This window comes from Macaca mulatta, chromosome 11 (assembly GCF_049350105.2).
Source record: "Macaca mulatta isolate MMU2019108-1 chromosome 11, T2T-MMU8v2.0, whole genome shotgun sequence".
In the NCBI taxonomy this organism is placed as follows: Eukaryota; Metazoa; Chordata; class Mammalia; order Primates; family Cercopithecidae; genus Macaca; species Macaca mulatta.
Window position 1 is genome coordinate 87,432,337 of NC_133416.1, and position 23,194 is coordinate 87,455,530.

Genomic DNA, 23,194 nt, shown 5'->3' on the forward strand with positions numbered 1-23,194 from the left:
GAAACTTTGATTCTAAAGAGTGACTTAGTGGATGCAGTGGGGAGTTGCTAAGGAAAGGGTCTAACTGGAGGTGGAAGTGTGACATTTAGAGTAGAGAGACCAAATAGTGTTCCTTGAAGTTAGGGATTCCCTATCATCTAAAGTTGTCTCTCTCCTCAACCATTTCTAGACCCTTCCTAATTTCTTTATAAGTGGCATCAACACAAACAAAACAAATTAGGGATTTGAATTCTGATCCTCCTCTTATTTGGCAAAGCGACCTCAGATAATCAATTAGTCCGTCTTAACCTCAGTTTCCTCATCTGTAAAATGGAAATAATACCTAATTCAAAAAGTTTGCCTAAGAACTAAATTGGATAATATATGTAAAATGCAAAGTAAGCTCTCAAACAATACACATTATTTTATTTACTAACAAATACCAAAGTTTTGTAACTATTTGTGTTCTTATGTATAGACAAATAATTATTCAGCCAGAAATATCCTTTAAATAAAACCAAAGACATATATCCAATGAATATTTTTTAAGATTTCCCTAAGTGACATATTGTTTTGTTGATTATTGACAAAGAAAATGATAATGGTTAGTACATTTGAGGTATAGAAATAAAATGGTAAACTTGGCTGGAACAAAATTTTAACAGAGATATTATAGGTGTTTAAAGATTGAGGTATCCTACTATATTTCTATAAAATTCTTCACATTATTAGTTAAAAATGACTTTTTTTATAGAGGTAAGTTGTTTTTCAGTTCTAATGCAATCCATTGTCAATATTGATCTTTAAGATTTCTTAATAAAAATAACTAAAATAATATAGGTTGTATATATTTGTATTAATAAAATATTTTTGACATTTCAGAGTACAGATGATTCAGATATATCTATCATTGCCCAGAACAAGAAATGCTTTGACAACGATATTGTTTGTTCTAAAAGTGTTTTGATTTCAGTTGGGGACACTGAAATTTACCTGAATGATACTCCTTACAAACAGGTTAGTGAATTATTTCTTTCAGGATCATTTGAAGTTGTCCTGAGGATACTACAAATAGAATAGAAATGATTTGGGCTACTTCTCTCTGTAAATGGTTATGAGATCTATGTTGTTTTTTCTTTTCCATTTTGTGTGGCTTCAGTAAATTGTGCTTCACTTCTCTCTTCTTATTTCTTAACTTGCCTTCTCCATATTCCAATTCATTCCTCTTGCTTTCATTCCCATAGTTGCCATTTGGGCCCTTGCAGCCCTCACCTATTGCCTTAATTACTTCAGTGGCTTCCAGGCTAGACTCTTGGCTTCTAGTTTTAGTCTTTCCCCTCTAATTCATCCTCACATACTGCAGCATAGGTAGTTTTACTTGTATATGTTTTTTTTTTTTTTTCTTTAGACAGAGTCTCACTGTGTTGCCCATACTGGAGTGCAGTGGCATGATCTCGGCTCACTGCAACCTCTGTCTCCTGGGTTCAAGCGATTCTCTTGCCTCAGCCTCCTGAGTAGCTGGGATTACAGACGCACTCCATCACTCCTGGATAATTTTTGTATTTTCAGTAGAGACGAGATTTTACCATGTTGGTTAGGCTAGTCTCAAACTCCTGACCTCAGGTGATCCACCTGTCTTGGCCTCCCAAAACGCTGGGATTACAGGCATGAGCCACTATGCCCAGCCTTATATATGTACATTTTTGATGGAAATCTTAATATGTCACTCTGTGGTTCTTCAAGACTTTGAGATGCCTTCCCACTGCTCCTCCAAGGCCTTGCCAATCTGGCTGTTACCCACCTCTCCTGCCTGCTCTTTCATCACGTTCTGCTTCAAGCCCACATTCCAGAAGGTGGAGCATCTTATTAGTCCTTCATTACTATTATTGCTTCTTCCTGGATCTGTCTTTCCATTTAAATTATTCTTATGCAATATGTCTTACCATACCTCCTCCAGGGAGCTCCTCCTCATACCCTGAAGCACCCTATTGGAATGTGTATCATGCTTTAATGAAACTACTTGTGAGCTTGTCTTCCCCAATTGTCTCCAAGTTCTTGTTTATTGTATCCTTGGAGCCTGCCCAATTTAATAGAATGAATAAATTTCATTCATTCATTCATCTCGTACCTTCTTTTATAATGTTTACTGAATATCAAAACATGTGCTAATTGTTGGGACTACAACAGTGAAATAACACTGTGCTTGCCTTTAAGAAGTTTCTGCTCAGGTGACGGATACATTCAGGTAAATAAGGATGCGCAGCGTGGTGTCCTATGGTAGGAATTTATGTAGGATAATATGGGAACTGCTGGGAAGAACACCTAAAGAAACCTGGGGTGCTTAGGGTGATTGTTAAGAGCATAGACTTTAGAGTCACTCAGTAGTAACTTGGAGCCTCTGTTCCATCACCTGCTTGCTCTATAACTTTGGGCAGGTTTACTTAACCTCTCCAAGCTGCAGCTTTTCCATCTGTAAATTTGGGAAGATTTTAGAACCTACTTTTTTAGTTTGTGTGAGGATTGAAATGAAAGTATAAATTGATGGATTTGAAGTGATTCTTCTTATTTCCTTTACCCTCCCTATTGTTGAAGGCTCAGAAGACATGCTGTGGAGGAAATGATTTGCACTGAGTCTTAAAGGATGATTAGGCATTAGCCAGGTGAAGAGAGGGAGTAGGGTGGCAATCAGTACAGACAAATAAACCCACTCAGTAGAGCAGAGCTGAGAGATGGAATGGCATGTTTGGATAACTGCAGGTGGTTTAGATTGGTGGAAGCACACCATATGAGACAGTGGATGGAGGGAGTGGCAAAGAGACTCAGGGAGGAGTGTCCTGATCAGCTGTCATTCAGGGAGCATGGTGTAAAGGCCATAGATGAGGGGGCTGAGTCCAGACTATGGAGGCTCTTGAATGGTGCAAGATATTTGAACCTCATTGTACAGGCAAGAAATTTCAGAGTTAGAAAGTACATGATTTAACAAATGGGCTTTAAAAACTGACCTATATTCTGAGATGTTTAGAACAGTGTTTCTCTCAGTTTGGTCTGCCAATATTCATTAAAATCATCTGGATTTTTTTCTTGTAAGTGCTGGTTTTTGGTCTGACTTCAGTAATTGGAATGGCTGTTGCTGAAAACAAAATTGACATTTTCAATGGTACCTGAAATTCTTGTGCACACTAAAGTTTGAGAACAATTACCTTAAAACATAACTATGTTTCAGTCAGAAACATTGAAACTAATTGGGCAGCCATCAACCTTTGGGCAAAACAGAGTTTCTACAATCATGTTGACATGTTTTTAAAGTAATTACAGCGGTTTGTCATAACCACCAACCAGATATTCATCTATTGGTGAAGGTTATTTCTAAGAAAAAGGATGTTAAAAAAGAAACAAGAGAAAATAGTGAATGCTCTTATAAAGACAGTTTGACACATCTTTGAAGTGGTGATTGCAAATCCACATAATTTTCAACTTCCAATTTTCACTTGTATGTAGGTGTTAATGAGTCTCCTTTATATAAATTGTATGACATAAGATTAAGAAAAGTCATAAAAACAGTTTGACCCTAAAGAAATCCCCTGCAATATTTTTTTTTCTCAAACATCGAAAGTGAAAAATAAGCACTATTTATTTTATGGTAGATGGACCACCCATTCAAGGGAAGAACAAAAAATCACCTCTGTAATTTTATTATTTTATTTTATTTTATTTTATTTTATTTTTTTGAGACGGAGTCTTGCTCTGTCACCCAGGCTGGAGTGCAGCAGCGTGATCTCGGCTCACTGCAAGCTCCGCCTCCCAGGTTCACGCCATTCTCCTGCCTCAGCCTCCTGAGTAGCTGGGACTACAGGTGCCCGCCACCTCGCCCAGCTAATTTTTTGTGTATTTAGTAGAGACTGGGTTTCACTGTGTTCGCCAGGATGGTCTCCATCTCCTGACCTTGTGATCTGCCCGCCTCGGCCTCCCAAAGTGCTGGGATTACAGGCGTGAGCCCCCATGCCCGGCCCACTTCTGTTATTTTTATATGTAAATGTACAATTCTAATTTTATCAAATGTATAAGATATAACTATTTTATTAATTTATTTAAGCTGTACTTTAAATATTTTAATTCTCCATATTTCTAACATATCTTGCTAACATCACTAGAATTTGTTTAAAGTGCTCTAATTCTCATCTGAAGTGGAGATCTCTATTTTGGACAATTCATAATACCTCACTGTTCTAATGAACAGCATTATTTATGAATCTGAAAAGTAAGGCGTATGGCAACTCCCTTTGACTACAGAGGATTTTCTTGTAGTAAACTGCCCTATCTAATGAAAATGAAGGATTTTATGTCTAAAGACAAATAGAAAAGATGTGCTTTTGTATCAGGATAACTGATGCAAAACCAAACTGAGCAAAAGAGAAACAAATCAAAGACAAGCAAGATGATAGAAAGATACTAAAGAGTGCAGTGAAAACAATAGAATTAGTTTCTGGTGGCAGAGACCGACTTGGGGGTAGGGCAAACTACGCAATTTGTTCAAAACAGGTAAAATGTTTCATTTTCTTGTTTTGTGTTCTGTCTTGATGTGTCGTGTTTTTTTTTTTTTGTTTTTGTTTTTGTTTTTTTTTAAAATCATCATTTAATGCCATGCTCACTCAAGCATAGGGATAGTCCTGGGGTGAGTGCACACCACACACCCTGTCAGTGCTGAGGGCCTTCCTTGCCTCATAACTCTAACTTGGCATTTGGGTATGCATGCCTAAGTCCAACTCCTCCTGCCTCTGTGTTGCAAGTAGAGCGTAGCAGTGGTCTCTGGGTGGCTGCAGAGAAGCAGGCATCTGAGAATCAATCCCAGGGAGGTTGGGCAGACAGCAGGAGATGTGAGCCAAGGCTTCAAGGCCCAGACACATGATTCTTTGTCTCACTGACCTTCACTGACAAAACACGGATTCACACGTAAAATCAGAATTTCAAGACGGCAATTACAGAGCATTAATTCCCAAGTGGTGGCCCACATCTGAGCAAGGGACTGTCCTTGCTCAGAAGAGCATTGCGCTGTCTAAATGCCTACCAATCCGGCTCATCTTGAGGATGAAATTTCTAGTGGGGCAATCAGGGGAGGCCTCACAGAGGAGGGAGCATATGGGTCACAACTGATGGGAATGAGGCCATTACGCTAAGATGTGGAGTTCCTAGCAGGAGGAACACCAAACACACAGGACTTGAGATGGGTAAAAGCTTAGGTAAATTTGAAGAACAGAAAGAGACCCAGCATATCTGAAGCTTAGTCAGTGAGGGTGGGGATTGGGAAGTGGAAGGAAATGAGATCAGAGAGAGCCAATCAACAACACATATGGTTATATACAATATATACTGTTCTATACAATATACCGTGCACCTATTTTAAGTATGACCTTGGTCTAGGAGACTGAAAACTCCTTATGGATGTGACTAAATTTATTTCATTTTCCCTTTGAAATATTTATTAAAAAGTCTACTGTAGTGTAGTATTTTCAAACTATGCTTTTGTTATTACTTGAAAGAGAAAAGTAACCAAAGAATTTCATATCTCCTTCACAATTTTTATTTTGCTTCTGGCTAAATTTGTCTTACTTACTTTGATGTTAACTGTGCCTTTTTGAAGTTATTATATGAGTTAATTTCAAGGTCAGATTCAAATCAATATAGCCATGTGTTGCCCTTGCTTAATAAAGAATATTGTATATTCCTACTTTACAATAAAAGTTCTCTAACATTTCCCGATATGTTCCATCTCTCATTTCTCTCTGCTTTATCCTTTCTACTGCATAAATTATCTTCTTTTAATATACAACCATGGTCTGATACTTCCTTGTTTGAAAGCTTTTATTAACCACATTTTGCACATGTGATAATTACTCTGGATAACTTGGTTGCAAAGGTCTCAGGCTATGATCCATCATGTAATTCATGCTCTAGCCTTTTGGTACTCTCCTTAGTTCTGAAAAAAATCTTTGACTTTCTTGTCCCTAAGTCTTGATTCAAGCCATTTCTTTTGTTTGGAAGGATTTCTTCTCCATTCTCATTCTCAACCCCCTATACCTTGCTGTGCATATCCTCTTGCAGATCAGTTCACACCCACCCTTTGCAAGAAGCCTTCTGGAATTCCTTTAATGGTAATTCACCCCTTTCCACCCTGCTACACACATACAGTAGTTCCTCCTTGTCCATGAAGGTTAGGTCCCAAGCCCTCCAGTGGATGCCTGAAACTGTAGACAGTAGCAGCCCCAATTGCCAGCAATCAGAACATGTTTCTGTTCATGCTTTTTACCCACAAATTTAATGCCTTTTCCATCTTAACTAAGCACTTACCATGCACTGTGGCTGTTGGTTTTGCAGTTTAATGTACAGCAGCAAAACTAGCTGAATTTCTTTTCCCTTCTTCACAATTTCACAGATAGAAGATTCATTCTTACTGTAGATCTTAGCAACCACAGCATACAATTTTTTTTCTTTCTTGTTAAGTTGAGAACTTTCTCCTATTCACTTAAAGGAAGTACTTCACAGCTTCTTTTTGCCTGAATTGGGAAGGCAATGTCTCCTACCAAACTTAATGATTCTGATTTTCAATTCATTTTTAATAAAGTCAGTAGACTATTTGCATGCTATCATTAGCTACTCAGAAACATGAGCAGGACCAAATTTCTCTCTTTTGCAGGCAAGGCCATACCTTTTTTAGTTCTGTCATATTTATTCATCACAGATGTAAAATTTCTGATTTGGCGGGGATATCATTTAATGTCTTCTGTTTCCATTCCCTTGTTTTGCTCTTCCCCATATGTAACTGAAATATCTTTTCCCTTTGTCCATTTATCCATGTGGGGTCCATCTGCTAGTTTGTGTCTGGTAATCAATATTTATGTTTTTACGTATTTTGTGCAATTGTTTTGTCTTTTCTTACAGAATTCAGAAAAGGCATGACCAAGCAACAATATTAGCACATAGATAGTTGTTGGTAAATATTAACTAAGCTAATTTGATATATTTTGGTTAGAGAACCTAGTACTCACTTTATTTCTTCTCTTTTCTTTTTTTTTTTAAAGAAACGATCAGGTTTTTTCCTGGAAAACAAACCTACCTACCAGCTCTGGAAGGCTGGTTACTATATAGTAGTATACTTTCCAGAGAAAGATATCACTATTCTTTGGGACAGGAAGACAACTATTCATATCAAAGTTGGGCCACAGTGGAAGGTAGGTTAACCTAAGCTCCTAGTGAGATGTAATGAATAAAATCACATTTAGTTTTTGATATTTGATGAAAATAAAATAATTAATGTTTTCCTTTAAGAACTAGGTTATATTTTCAGAATTACTAACTTATACCCTTGTGAAGAAGAACTTTACCAACTATGTACACTGTTTGTGTACAGTTCTTTTTGACTTTAACCTTGCAGTATCCACTTTTCCAAGATTACTTAAGCCAGCTTTCTTCTCTTTTTCTTCAGCTTAACTATTTGATTTATTCATAGTGCAATTAGATTCAGTTCTTACAGTCTGCATTCCATGTTTTCCTCCACATTCTGGATTTTTTTTTTTAAGTTTACGTGCAGTAAAATTATTTTTAAAATGTAAATAAAAGTTACTCTTATTGTATCCAGGTCTATGGATTTTGACAAATGCATTGTATTAGTCCGTTATGAAAACTACCTGACACTGGGTAATTTATAAAGAAAAGAGGTTTAATTGACTCATAGTTCTGCATGGCTGGGAAGGCCTCAGGAAACTTACAATCATTGTGGAAGGCAAAGGGGAAGCAATCACCTTCTTCAAAAGGTGGCCCGAAAGACAGAAAGAGTGAGGGGGAAATGCCACTCTTTTAAACCATCAGGTCTCATGAGAACTCCCTCGCTATCACAAGAACAGCTTGGGAGAAACCACCGCCATGATTCAATCACCTCTCACCAGGTCCTTCCCTCAACATATGGGGATTGTAATTCAAGATGAGATTTGGGTGGGGACACAGAGCCAAACCATATTGTGCATGGAGCCTTGTATCTGTCACAACATTTCTACGTAGAACATACCTGTCAACCTCCAAATATACTTCTTGTTGCTTCTCTTTTGTCAACCCCTACATTTGCCTCCTAACCTCAGACAACCACTGATTATATTTTCCACTGCAATAGTTTTATCTTTCTCAGATATCATATACATGGAATTGTACAATCTGTAGTCTTTTGGGTCTGGCTTCTCTGACTTGGCAAAGTATATTTAAGATTCATATAAATTGTTGTGTGAATTCTATACTGTTGAGTAGTATTCTGTTGTGTGGATGTACCACACAATTTATTTATCCATTCATGGTTGAATATCCAATCTGAGTTGTTTATAATTTTTGTCAATTTATATTTTAAATTATTTTATATACTATTCCCTGCTAAATATTTTTATTAAATATTGTTAAGTAGTTTGCTATTTAAAATATTTCAAATTTGATTAAATATTTTGAATATTTATTTGAATATTTTGAATTCATATTTTAAAGTTGTTTGCAAAAACATTGATGTATTTTTATTAATCTATTTTACCTGAAATTGAGACTGAGACTCATGGATATAATTTTTGTCAAATTAAAGAAAATTGGAATATTAACAGTATCTTCTCAAAAATACAGAAAAGATACATTTTTTAAAAAAGATTTTAATATGATGTAAAATATGATTGTATATTGAAGTTATAGTCTTTAAGTCTTAAGAAGGATAAAGCCCAAAGATCTATTCCTAGGTTTGTTGGCATCTTGAATTTCTTTGATGAACTGAAATAACCTTCAGTCATTGCTGTTTTTCTTCAACAAATATTCACTGCCATTATTCATCCAATATCCTTGTTTCCAATAAGAATAACAATGTATTTTACTGCTAGATGAAGGAGGAGAACTTGCAGTGATTTTCTAAAAGCAGTAGAACTACTCTTTAAAACCTTGAATTTAAAGATGCTGAATGCTCTCTTCAATATTGAAGAATAGAATCCATCTCTTAATGGTGAAGTTGGCTGCCTGTATCTCTAGCAAAGCAGACAATAACCATAGAATTACATCTGCCATAGCCACTTATTACCATGAGATCTCTGTTTTCTGGAATTACATCTGTTCAAAGACAGTGGCCATTACTAATAGTCGTTATCCTAAAGCTGAGGCATCAGGAAGGGGGCTGTGGAAAAACAAATGGTTAACTTGTATGTAGGCAAATCAGGTAGGCAATATGATCTATTTCAACAAGCAGGGAATATATCTGCCATTCTTCATCCTATATTCTTGTTTCCACCAAGGATGGGAATATATATAATTATGAATTATATATATATACACACACACATGAATTCTGTATATACACACATGTACATTTGCATACACATACAGTCCCATATGTACTGTCTTGTTTGAATTATACTTTTCCAAGCTATTTATGTCATTAGTTGTATTAATGCCAAGACACTGGTAAGTGTGGATAAATAGGACTTGAAATCGGGTAAAATATTTTTGCAAATTTAAAATAATCACTAAATATAATTAAATTGGTATGAGAAAATCCACTTCCTCAAGTTAATTTTTTTAAATGATTGCTATGAAAATTCTTAAATGTATATTTGAAATGTCTCAAAAGTTTTAATGAACATGAGTCTTTAAATGTTAAAGTGAATATAGAATATTTCCTGGTGATTTTCTCTTACTTTAGAACAAGCTATCAGGATTGTGTGGAAACTTTGACAAATGCACTTCAAATGACATGACCACATCTAATAACTTGGAAGTGAGAAATGCTCAGGTATTTGGAGATAGTTGGGCATTAGGACAGGTAAGTTACAGAAATGTACTTTAGAAGTCAACAGAAATTTTTAAGAATATTTTTTCACTAGAACATTTTATTCTTATTTAGGTAATATTATTTTACATACTATTTTCATAGTAATTTATAGCTGATAAATGTTCATATTTATCTTCTCATGTAATTTTTCTGATTACCTTATATAAAGGATGTTTTCTCCTTATTATAGATGAAGAAATTGAGGCTCAGGTAGGTTAAATGACTTGTCTAATATTATATGGCTAGAAAGTAGCAGAGGTGACATGCAAATTCATCTCTTCTCCCTCATGTTTTCCTCACCATAGCAAAATGCCTTATCAATGTATCTGCATTTTGAAGGATGGTGGAACTTTTGCCAGTTCAAAGCAATAAATAAATGAAGACAGAATTTCTTAACAGCCATGTTACTGTATTATATGAAATAAAGGGGGATGTGTGTGTATGTGTGTGGGTGGGTGGATTGTGGTCAACTACCATTGGCGGCAGTTGGATAAATTAACTTTTACATATTTTTCTTTCAAAGGGTTTCTTGAGGCATTATAAGCCTATAAAGGAGGGACATGTTTGAAGGATTTTCCAAACTGACTGACATAATCTATATTTTTATTTATTAGTTCTCAAGGAAGTAGTGTTATATGAAACACATTTTGAAAAATTCTGAACTCAGGAAACAGAGTCAAATTGGAAATCGGTTCTATTCTTTCTTCTACTTTCTTTTTTAGCCTGTTGTTCTTTTTAACTGATAGCGGTGTTTGAAACCACAATTTCCTGATTGATTGCCATTTGGTTAGTTACTTCTCTACTTTGCCTAGTTTACTAATATGTCTAAATCTCTTTAAAGAATAAAGAGGGGATGGGGTAGAACATTTATTCCAGTCAGTAATATTTGAGTGTGGTCTAAGCTTAAGAGTACAAAAGTGTACCTTTTAATACCTAAAATATCTACTATATTGAGAGAGACAAAATCCTTTTAACTGTGGCTATCTTATATCTTGTTACCTTTAGAAGTTTTTGAAAAAAAATTATTTTACATTTTTGTATCTGCAAATAAATTAAGAAGTAACTATTTTAATGGTACTTAAATATTAGGAGTAGTCAAATAATTTTAAACCCCCTCAAAATAAGTTTTTTATTCACACCTGATAGACAAAGCTAAAACTCAGGTCATTTAAAAAAATTCACTATTTTTATTTAGCACTTAATATTTTCCATTACATACAGACACATAATATGGATAAATCACAGTCTCTGCCTTTAAGGAATTTAGAGTCTAGAGGTGGAAAATTTAGAGGTTAAAAAATTAACAGTCAGAACATAGTAAAGTAGTTGCTTTGATAGAAGTGCACACAAAATGGGGATTGTGATGGTCCAAGAAAGGTTTCTGGAGAAGGTACCCGGGAGGTGAATCTTACAAGATTTATAGGAGCCAAGAAAGTGAAATTTATCGGAAAGAATTTAACAGGGAAAGGAGGGAGCAGCCACCTAGAAGGCGTCAAGAGGCTGGATAGAGTATGGTGCACAAAGTGAATTTCAAGAAGTTAATTTTGGTTGTGGTGTAGGCTGAAGTGCAAAGTATAGATCTGTAAGATACAAGGGCCAAGAGGCTCTTATAATCCAGCTAGAAATATTAAGTCAGTAGAGATTTAGAAAACTGTACAAATTTGGGAAACATTAATGATAAAAATCATCAGCATCTGCTGAAAGACTGTATTATGAAGGATGAATTTCGAGGTTTCAAGAAGGTCTCCTACTTTCCTGGCTTCCTGGGTGGATGCTGGTGTTCCTCCCTGAGGCAGGGCAAAGAGGAGGAAATGAATGTAGATAGTCGGGGAAGGACAATGGTATAGAGGTAGGGATGGTTAGGACCTGCTGAGAGAGAAGTGACAGAGATATTTAGGTGGAAATGTTTAGTTCTGAAATTCAGGAAGGAGATGTGGGATGGACATAGGGATTGGCAGTTACTAGTATATTCAGAACGTTAAAGCCAGGACACATGTACCGAATGAGAAAAATAGAGATTTGAGAATTAAGCTTTGCAAAGAAAGCAGGGAGAAAGAGATTAGGGAACAGCAGCCAATGTAGCAAGAGGAAATCCAGCAGAAAATTGTGTCACCAAAGCCAAATGAGGAGAGACATTTAAGAAGGGTAAAGTATTAAATAGAATCAAAAGCAGCAAAAGTCAAGCAAAATGGAAGACTGAAAAATTGCCTTTATATTTAGCAATAAAGAGGTCATGGATGACCTTTTTCAGGGCAGTTTCAGGGGAGTGGATTAGGAGAGGAAGAGGCCAAATTGCTGTATGTATGGGAATTGAGTCTGCAGAGATTTGAGTACATATAACCTCTCAGATGATTTGTGACAGAAATAAAGAAGATGAAAATGAAAGAAACAGGTCATGCTCATGTAATTTTTTAAGTCATGCAAATGCTGTGTTTAAGATAATTTAAAAATCATTTATCACCACTCTATCTCTAATATTGCCATGATTTTAATATTCTTTTTAGTTGCTTTCGAAAATAATATATGCAATTAACATTGAATTGGATGTGAGCAGGTGCTTTACGCAAATCCTATCTAAAAGGATGAGAATATAGTAGGTGCAATTGTAATGAGTGAAGTCGGATAGGTTACTCTGCTTGAGAAATTATCCCTTGAAAAACTTCTTTTCTCTCTTATATTTTTTCAACAGTGTGAAAATCCAGATGAAACCATTAAACCCTGTGAGGCACATCAAAACAAATTTCCTTATGCCAAGAAAGAATGCTCCATTTTGTACAGCGATGTTTTTGCTTCTTGTCGCAATGTGGTAAATGAATACTTTAATGAACTCTCAAGTTTAAAGATGTTCTACTGTGTCTATAATACTGAGGTGAACATGACACATAACTGGGTGACCCACTGGCTTTTTAGATGTACCACCTAACTATTGTTAGGGGGACTTATGTGTTAGTTTGTTTTTCTGTACAACTGGCACATTTAGTTGATTTATTTTCTCCCTTACTCCATCTAATTTAACAGTGTACCTTTGTGCATATTTGTAATAATTTGTTCTAGTTTATGGAACATTATTTACATACATCATTTTATGATTAACAGCATAAATGTTTACTTTTCTTTAGAGAACATTGTCAAATGGGCATTCTCAACTCAAAGTACAGTTTAAAAGTATTGCTTGTAGCACATTTGAAATGGTTTTAGAAGCACATCCCAAGATGGAATGTAACTTATATAGAAATTTCACTTTCAAAGCTCCTTCCTAGCATGATTATTTTAGGTCCCAATAGAAGTTTAAGCAATACTTCAATGTATTGGTAAAAAATAGGTAATATAATATTTCTGCTGCATACAAAGCTATGTTAGTGGTCTTGAGGGATGTCACTTGCATGACTGTTTGACTTGTGAGCTAAGATGGTTGTTTTTCTCTTGGAATGCCATTCTATTTCAAAGAACAAATGATATGTGGTTATTCAGACAGTCAGACAGGGATATTTGGCAGATATTTTCCTTCCTTCCTTCCTTCCTTCCTTCCTTCCTTCCTTCCTTCCTTCCTTCCTTCCTTCCCTCCCTCCCTCCTTCCTTTCTTCCTTCCTTCATTCCTTCTTTCTTTTTCTGATGGAGTCTTGCTTTGTCATCCAGGCTGGAGTGCAGTAGCATGATCTTGACTGACTACAACCTCTGCCTCCTCGGTTCAAGCGATTCTCCTGCCTCAGCCTCCCAAGTAGCTGGGATTATAGATGTGTGCCACCATGCTCAGCTAATTTTTGTATTTTTAGTAGAGGCGGGGTCTCATCATGTTGGCCAGGATGGTCTGGAACTCCTGACCTCAGATGATCTGCCCACCTCTGCCTCCCAAAAGACTGGGATTACAGGCATGAGCCATTGCGCCTGGCAGATATTTTCTTGAAATGTGTGAAATGAGTCTGTGGCTTTAAGGAAACACCTGATGGTGTCTGTTGTCTTTGATAAAATTTACTTTCAAGGAAAATTAGAGTTTTGTAAAAGTTAGATCCACCCCTGCTAGCTTATAAGGTTTTTGATACTTAATGAGTTTTTTGATGATCTAGATGATGATATTAACAAACGTGACTTGTAGCTATTGTATGTAATCAAATGCATCAACATTTTGAAGATATGCACGGGTCCATAAATTTTCCACATGACCAATGCATGATGTTACAAAATCATGCAAAAGTAAAAGATCCATTCAAAGGGCAAAATATAAAAATAATTTTAACATAGCAAAGTTAAAGTTTATTGATGTGGTTTTAGATTTCACATTGCAACGGCCTTTTTGAAAATGATATTTTTTTGAATTTTGATATAGTGTCAAAGAATATCACAATTACCTGAAAAAGATATTAAAGTACTCCTTTGTTTCCAACTAAATATATGTGTGGAACCGAATTTTCTTCATCTACTTCAACGCAAACCCAAACAAGACAAAAACATTATGATAGACCAGATGAAGAAGCAGATATGAGAATCCAGCTGTGTGCTATTAAGCCACACATTAAAGAGATTTGCAAAAATGTAAAACAGTGCACTCTTTTCACTATTTCTCGGCATGTATAAGCATTTTTCACTAAAACCATGTTATTCATGTAAACATATGTCTATTGTTATTTTTAAATGTCTCATTTTTAATGTCTAATAGAGTAAATATTGGTAGATATAATCCCATAAACAAAATCTCCTTGGGGATCTCGGTGATTTTTTTAAGAGTGTAAAGGGATTCTGAGACAGAAAAGTTTGAGGGCTGCCGTATTAGAGCCACATAGGTAGACTAGAGTCTTGTTTATAGAAAGGGTTGCTTTTGAGACTTCTCATAGTTTCCAAGGATCACACCTGCTTGACAAGAAATATTGTGTCAAGTCTGGAGTCCTGACCACGGAGCCTGCTGGTTCTTTTTCACTTGAAAAGAAAAGTTAACCCATGAACTGACCTAAAAAATAAAATACAGCTCAGTGACAGCAAACTGTGCTTCTTTTTCTTTTCTTTTCTTTCTTTTTTTATTTTTTTTTGAGATGGTGTGGCCAGTGACTTGATGTCGGCTCATTATAACCTCCACCTTTTGGGTTCAAGCGGTTCTCCTGCCTCAGTCTCCCACAGCTGGGACTACAGGACGTGCCACCATGCTCAGCTAATTTTTGTATTTTTAATAGAGACAGGGTTTTGCCATGTTGGCCAGGGTTGTCTTGAACTCCTGATCTCAAGTGATCCACCTGCTTCGGTCTCCCAAAGTGCAGGGATTACTGGCATGAGCTACAGCTCCCAGCCCCTTGCTTTTTTTTTTTTTTTTTTTGAGACAGAGTCTCGCTCTGTCGCTCAGGGTGGAGTGCAATAGTGCAAGGGCACAATCTCGGCTCAGTGCAACTTCCGCCTCCCGAGTTCAACGGATTCTCCTGCCTCAGCTTCCTGAGTCTCTTGCTCCTTTTCTAATGCATTGTCAGTATATTAAATTTTGTCAGCTACTTAAATATAATGCAAATAAAATAAATAAAGTAAATAGAATAAGTTGTTTTTAAAGATTGCTATTACCATTAATAGCCATTAGGATGTTGCATAAGCGGGGACAAAAAAGAAAGGAAAGAAGGAAGAAAGATACAAAATTATATAAGATTACAATTGGAAGCAGAAGATGCCCTTATTTTAACGCCATGTGATTACGTCAGTAATGAAAGAAGCTTCCAAAAATTAATCTGTTATATTGCCAATGTTGAAGTTTTATGTATTTATTAATCTTATTATTTCCTTTGCTAGTTCTTTGATGTGACATTTTCCTAATACATTTTTTTCTCCTTTGGGCAATAAAGAAGTTTGAAATAAAGAGAACTCTCTAGGTGGCAGTGTTAAGCTGATAATACGAAACTTTGAAAACACATAATCTTCTTTTAGAGGGTTGACTTTAAATCATAATCAGTATCTATTAAAATTAAGTAATCTTTCACCTCATGTTTCAGATTGATGTTACTTCTTTTGCCAAAAATTGCCATGAGGATACATGTAACTGTAATCTTGGTGGGGACTGTGAGTGTCTGTGCACTAGTATAGCCGCGTATGCATACAAGTGTTGTCAGGAAGGAATATCAATTCATTGGAGATCATCTACTGTTTGTTGTGAGTACCCTACTTAGAACATCTTTATGTAGAGAACTGATAAATAAATACATATTAATTGTTGATTTATCTTAGAAATAATGCCAGGAAACTCATGGAAATAGAATTAAATTAAAATGATGAAATTTTATATTCCTTTGACAGTCATAAATTATAGAATACCGAAAGGACTTATAAAAAGAAATTGTGAGATAATATTTTGTTCTGTGTTTGATTGCTGTCATTGTACCATTTGAAATATAAATTATTTAAATACCATCCTTAGAGAAATTGTTTATAACTTTATTTCTTTTATGCCTATGAAGTTTCATTGTTCTGATGATAAACATATTTTTAAAAAATCACCTTGAATTTGCTTCCAGATTTGACTCTTTAAACTTTTAATTTACTTGTGTAGGTGGTAAGACATCTGAACAAACTTACAATTTGAACACTTTCAGTTGAGATTTCTAAATTGGCAGGTATATTTTCCTATTTTAAAACAATTATATGAAATTTAATTACAGCACAACACTTAAAGAATGTTCTTTGCTCAGAAAAAGTTCCTAAATAATACCATTCTATATTCTTTCACATAGTTATTGATAAATATATAGCCATATCTTGCCCACATTCAGGTAAGTGATTGGCTTCTTAAATAGTTTAATATTTTTTCTTTTTTTCTTTTAGCACTTGATTGTGAATACTACAATGAAGGTATGTGACATTCCAATTAAAAATATCACTATAGTATTCTATTAGGTGTATTTTCAGGTTAAAAGTTTTTGAACAACTTATGCTGTGAACAAATTATAAATAGTTCACAACTATATAATGCCATAAAAGCTTTTAAGTTTTAAAATTTTCAAAAATTTCTGAGTATTTGTGTTAAGATTTATTTCCTGAAAACTAAAATAGTGTGTAAATTAAGTTCTCAGAATTTAGGAGGCCCTCAGTACAGTTTTGGAATGACATGAATGAATGGATGGGTGAAGTTAGTTAATTTTTTAGATAAAAAGGATGAAAGATCTATAACAAAGGCATACCTTTACCATTATTTATAAATGTAAACATTGTTCAAATATTTTTTACAATTTTATCTTATTTTTAAATTGAGAAATATAATTGTATATATTTATTGGGTACAATGTAGTGTTTTGATACATGTACACATTGTGGAATGATCAAATCAGGCTAATTAGCATATCCATCACCTACAATATTTACCATTTCTTTGTGGTGAGAACATTTGAAATTTTTTCTTTTAGCTCTTCATTCCTTAAAAACCAAGAAATTCTATCATTTGCAACAACATGGATGAACCTAGGGAACATTATGCTAAGTGAAATAAGTCAGGCACAGTGAGACAAATACCATATGATTTCACTTATTTGCGAAATCCAAAAAAGTTGAATTTTTCTTTTCTTTTTTTTTTTAATTAATTTATTATTATTATACAAAAAGTTGAATTTTTAGAAGTAGAGAATGGAACTGTGGTTGCCGGAGGCTAGTGGTGGGGAAGTGGACAGGGAAAGGGCAGATGTTGGTTAAAGGGCACAAAGTTTCAGCTAGATGGGAGGAATAAGTTCTGTTATCGATTACACAGTGTGGTGACTACAGTCACATTTTTCTTACGTTGTGGAAATCAAAGAAACAAAGTCTAAATGCACTGACATAAGAAATAATGTAAGGAATTTAATTTGCCATCATTGCAGGCAAAAATCATTCTTTACACATTACCAGAATGAGAACTTATTGATACAATAATAATGAAAATCTCCAGGTCTCAGCAAACATCCAGATTTGCAATAAGAAATCTGAGAGATGCTGCTGTCTAAAACTAAGGTATAGATGTAAGAAGAGACAGATAATTATGTTTTTAGTGAAAATACTTGAAGATAGCAGAATTGGAGTCTTTTTGCAAAACTATTTAATGAGGAAGGCACAGGCCTCAAAACCTAATTCAGACAAGTAAAGTGATCTAGGGAAGTATCCATTTTGTCAGTAACTGGGCAAACTCTGGATCCATGATGGATGTGTCAGTTAGAATAATAGTTATAGGAAATCTGGGCCAAGCAACCAATCTGAGGCACTTCAGGTGGCTTATTGGAGAAATGTGTCAGCTAGATAATTTCAGAGAAATAGAGATAATGATTAAAAAGAAAATTGGCATTTTTGATTTTAGTTGTATTTGTTACATTTATAGAAGTTTGATAGAGGAGGCAAATTCAACATTAAAAAATATCTGTGGTAGTTAAAGAAAATCTAACTAAAAATATGTCCTGTTCAAGATTGTGAAGAGACTGCCATACACGTACATGCATACACACACACACACACACACACAAACACATCAATCTTTGGATTCCATAATTAAAATGTGATTTATTGCCTATTAACAATAACAGAAGCTTTTGTTGTGTTAACTGCTTTCTCTAGATCCTATAATTTAAACTTCAAAATATGTTATTATTTTATTTTATTATCAGCATTTTGCTATTATCAACACTTTCAGAGGAAATTGAAGCAGAGAGAGATTAAATAGCTTTGCCAAATTCACTTAGCCAAAATGTGGCAAACTGGGATTTGTAAACAATTTGCTTCAGGGCCAGTGAGCATGACCTCCATGCTACATGGCCTACTGTATGGTTAATACATCCTAGTGTAGGGATGATCACCGCACATTGTCATCACAGGTTCTACATAATGTACACAGACAACACTCTGAGAAAATGCTCCAATAACTTCCTCACTCAGAGATTCCTGTCTCACCCAGTTCTGTTATGACAGTCTCCATCTGTGCCTTTGTATTTTCTGGCATTTCTTCTGCAGACTTGTGTACCCAGAAGCAGAATTTTCCATGCATATTGAATCTCTTTACCTCTTGCTACTTGCTACATTTTGCTCTCTGTTAACAAGTCTGCAGTACCTCTAGTGATGGTTCATTCTTCTAATGTGTTACAGAATCCTTCAAACCTGTTCTAGTTTCATTTGTAATACTGTATTGATAATATCAGAGCATGAACATGGGGCATTTGGCCTTCATGAGACACTGATTGGCTCAGTGGAGTGGCAGATGAATAAATTTCCTATGATCAGAGTAATAGGGAAAGGCATCAATGTGCCAAGGGGAGTTAGAATTTGTAAAAGCAATGCAACAGTGATAGACGTTGAAGGGGAATATAAAATTGTGATGATTGTGGAGAGTGATAATGAATAGAAAATGATTTTAAATGGTTATTCTTAATTTGTTTCATCCCAAATAAATTTCACAGCCCTTGTAAATTTACCTAGTCCTTTTTGGGCATTTATAGCTGGCATATTTCTCCCTTTCTTTATTTGTTACATCCCAGACACTATGTAATAACATACTTATAAGATACTTATAATATTTAAAGCACATACATAAATAAATAATTGTGATTCTGTAGGAAGAATTCTAAAAAGTAGTAGAAGAATTCAAAGGTTATTGCTGAGATTATTTCAATAATTCTTAGCACAATGATTCTATATAATATCTTTGTGTTCATTTATACGATTTTTACTAAAAATGTAAAGCTTGCATTTGAAATGCTATTTCTGTAAGTGAGGGAGAACTTCAATTTCCTACTAAAAATTGTTACATGAGTTTTAAGTTCAGAGTAATTTTATTAGATAGGATATGCTCATTTCTGTTTTTAAAGAATCACTGCAGGAAATGATTGCTTTCAGTAGATGGTGGAATTGTACTTCTCCCTGCCTAAAATTAATGATAAGATCAATGACTTTTGTCTCCCAGTTGCTGGCGAAAATAGTCCAGAATCAAGCTACCAGTTAACTAAGAGTCAATTCAAAAGCTTTAGGTTTTTATACAAACAGATTTCTCAGATGGCAATTGTCTCTTCAGGTTGCTGTATTAAGGGGCATGTGCAGCAGGGGAGAGGTTTCGTTTTGCTCTCCTTCTCCTTTCTCATTCTTATGTTGAATATTCATAAGGGTGCTTCAAGTCCTCAAGTTGTAATTGTATATACATCTTCTCCATTTTGAATTGTATCTCATTATAATTCACTTATCTTATTATTTGTATATTATTCACATATTTGTACAAATCTACATATTTATACTTTGAAGTATATTTGCATCTTGGAGGTTTGTGTCACTTTCCTCTTGTCCATGCTAGAAAGTTAGCCATTACCAGGTAGAGACTATTGCTGTAATTTTCTTTGGTCCTCATGTATTTTGGCTTATGGAGAAACACTGCATTTGTAACATTTGTAACTGTGATGGTGAGTCTCCTGCAGCCAGGTTAAGAAAAATTGTCCACTGTTTCTGCTCAGCTCCACCTTGATGTGGGGGCAAAGCTGTTTCAGGTTTCTATCTCTATACAGGGTACCAAAGTCCCTAGTGAAGCTCTTTTCCTCATCGTTTAGAAGGGTCCCCAGCTGCTCAATGTGTCCCAGATGATGGGTCAGTGAGGAGAGTACACCTGAAAATAGTGTATCCTCTCAGTCTTTTTGTTCTTCTCCTGGTCTTTATGGTGGAAATTTTGGTTCTCCTTCCCCTTTCCTAATTGGAAGACTTCTTATCCCTCCAATGCAATTATCCTTTCCCCTTTATTTAGGCCTGGTCTTAAGTCCTTAAGGGGAAGAAAGTCTTGCCTTTACATTCTTTGAATCTTTTTTCTCGTTCTTCAGCATGTGCTGAGTTAAATTGGCTTTGAGACAAAAATGAGAGAAGAGGGAAAGTAAAATACACCGAGAGCAGTAAGGTTAAACTTTTATGAAACAACCGATCACATGTATATCAACATTTTACATAACCCACAACACAAACATATACATATACATCATTATGTATATACATCATTATTTTTGAAGAATTTAGTTATTTTATTAGTGATAAATTTCTAATTGCTCAATATTTTTAAGTATTTTGTTATTAAAACATTTCTTTGAAATGACAGATTGAAATTTTAAAAATCTGTGCCAATTTATAATTCTCATATTTGTACTTAACTAGGACTTGGAGAAGGACCATATATGCTGGCAAGCTATGGGCAGAGTGGCCTTGTTCTGGGGGTCAATATGACCAGCAGAAGTGTTTTCTCTTTGCCAAGAAGCAGTGTTCATACCAATTTATTTTTTTATTTTATGATCACTCCAGGCCTTTTCAAAGAGAAGGTATCATGTAAGTATAATTGAAAATAAGAGTTTAGCTTTCCATTTACATTTTAAGATTTAGCCACTCAGTAAATATTAATTGAGAATCTAATATGTTCATGGCATTTTTAAAAAGTGCTCTAAGGGATATGAAATAAAATACAACATTGGCACAAGAGCCAGCTTTCTCTTTTGTATACAAAATAATTTCTTTGTTTATTTATTGGCATATATATGTTAGAATGACAATTGTTTGAGTTTTTGGTGTTAAATAAAATATAGCTAAAATTTTCTTAATATTAGTCACAGAACTTAGTTTGATGTTTTTGAAAAACCATCCACTGATTCTTAACACTTGAAAGGTTTTAATGCCCCCAAAAGTAAAAGTAAATTGTGAATTGATACCAAAGAAGTTCTATATGAAGAACATAAATCAGAGTGTAGACAGTCATTGTGACAGTCTGTTATTCTATTATCCTTAACTGCCTTGTCTGTCCTGGTTCCTGGACATGTCCTCAGTGCCCTGAACCTAGTCCTACTTTTACTGGTTTGCACCTGCAGGTCTGTACTGATTGTATCCACCTGGCACCTGTTCTGATTGGTGGTAGTTTCCCTTCTGATCCAGTGATGTTCAGTCTACTTGGAACCATGCATGACATGTTTTATCAGCTTAGGAATTTATTTGTTGGATGAATCATCAGACTTAACTTTCGCTTGTTCTGAGAATGCTCACAATTCTCCAGTTAGAATAAATTATTTCTTTCCTTTAAAAAGAACTCTTTTAGTTCTGAAAACACCTATCACCATCAAGTTCTAAATTATGTTGGTTACATTTTTTTCTCATATAAAAATTTATTTTATTATTCTTGGCATCTTTTGGTGCTCAGCAGAACTTAAATTTTACAACATGATAAATGCCTTTGAAACCATACTGAATTTGAGAAAACTCTTCGTTTTACAATTTGTAATAACTAATGGTTTTACTAGAAAAAATCCAAATGATGTTTAAGAAAATCAGCCTAAAATCATCTCAATTTAAAAACTTTTATTTCATGAGTTTTACAAATATAAGGTAAATGTTCAAAGCTCTAGCTAAAAAAAGGTGATAATTCTTCAATGCTTTGTAAAGCCCAATTGCCCATTAGCCATTTGATCATCTTTTGGGAAATTGACAATAATGTTGGATAAATAGTCCCTTTTTGGTGCAGTAAACTCTCTTTCAAGAACATTTGCTCATTAAAAGAGCCCAGTGATACTGAAATGCAGTTACGTCCCTAAATTGATCTATTTCTCTATTCCCTTTTTTATCATCCAATTTAGCCGTTTGTAGATTTTGTACATTTGTAAATGTTAAAGCTTGCAAACACAAATGTATGTCCAATTAATCATTCAGTTTCTTGTATAAAATTGTACATTCTGGAGTCCTCATTGACATTTATTTTTTCCCCCAAGGACAAATTATTTAAAAGACAGAAGTTACCAAAGACTGATTTTTTTTTCTTTTTAGTGATATCACTGTTATTCACTGAATTTAAAGGACTACTTTTTTTCTTCTTTCAGGCATCTCCTAATTTATTCTGAAATACTAGTGATCAGCCCTATGTTTGGCAATTGTGCAGTAGTATTTTGTTTACTTTATAAGTACATTTTGTGATACCAATGTTGATGATCTTCCTTCTTCTGAGAATCTACACTGTTCTATGTTTTACAGCATTGGCACTTGTTTCCTTGGAATCTGCTGAAAGGCCAAACTACTTTCTCTATGTCCATGACAGTGATACTCTTAGCTTGGAGCTGTGGGAGGCAAATTCAGCCTTTCATCGGAGAGCAACATTTTTCCACCATCAGGGCCTCTGGATTCCTGGTTACAGTGCATTTGAATTATACAGCAAGAAAGGCTTTTTCATCATATTCACAGGTGCTAGTGTCAAAGCATCAAAATATGATGATTCTGAAGAATTTAAACATTTAAGTAGCTTCAGCATAGAAGGTATGTTTCCTGAGATGTCCAAAAAGAGAACAAATAGGTAATTTATGTTAGGCAGAATATTTATGTCTTTAATTTAAAAACCATTCTTACTGTATATAAGCAGATGGTTTTATGACCTTAAGTAAGTTTCTTAACCTCTATACCCTCTAGTTT

The 23,194-nt window shown here is 34.8% G+C and overlaps 1 protein-coding gene across 1 annotated transcript in view; it reads left to right on the plus strand.

The window, feature by feature from the left end:
- The window catches only part of OTOGL (otogelin like), a 165,707-nt gene that overhangs the window by 83,654 nt on the left and 58,859 nt on the right, over window positions 1-23,194 (plus strand). The window contains exons 26-33 of the mRNA XM_028829753.2: window positions 862-996; window positions 7,056-7,205; window positions 9,689-9,808; window positions 12,507-12,623; window positions 15,778-15,934; window positions 16,604-16,630; window positions 20,912-21,079; window positions 22,763-23,041. Of these exons, the coding sequence (XP_028685586.2) occupies window positions 862-996; window positions 7,056-7,205; window positions 9,689-9,808; window positions 12,507-12,623; window positions 15,778-15,934; window positions 16,604-16,630; window positions 20,912-21,079; window positions 22,763-23,041 (1,153 nt within the window). The remainder of the gene's footprint in view (window positions 1-861; window positions 997-7,055; window positions 7,206-9,688; window positions 9,809-12,506; window positions 12,624-15,777; window positions 15,935-16,603; window positions 16,631-20,911; window positions 21,080-22,762; window positions 23,042-23,194) is intronic.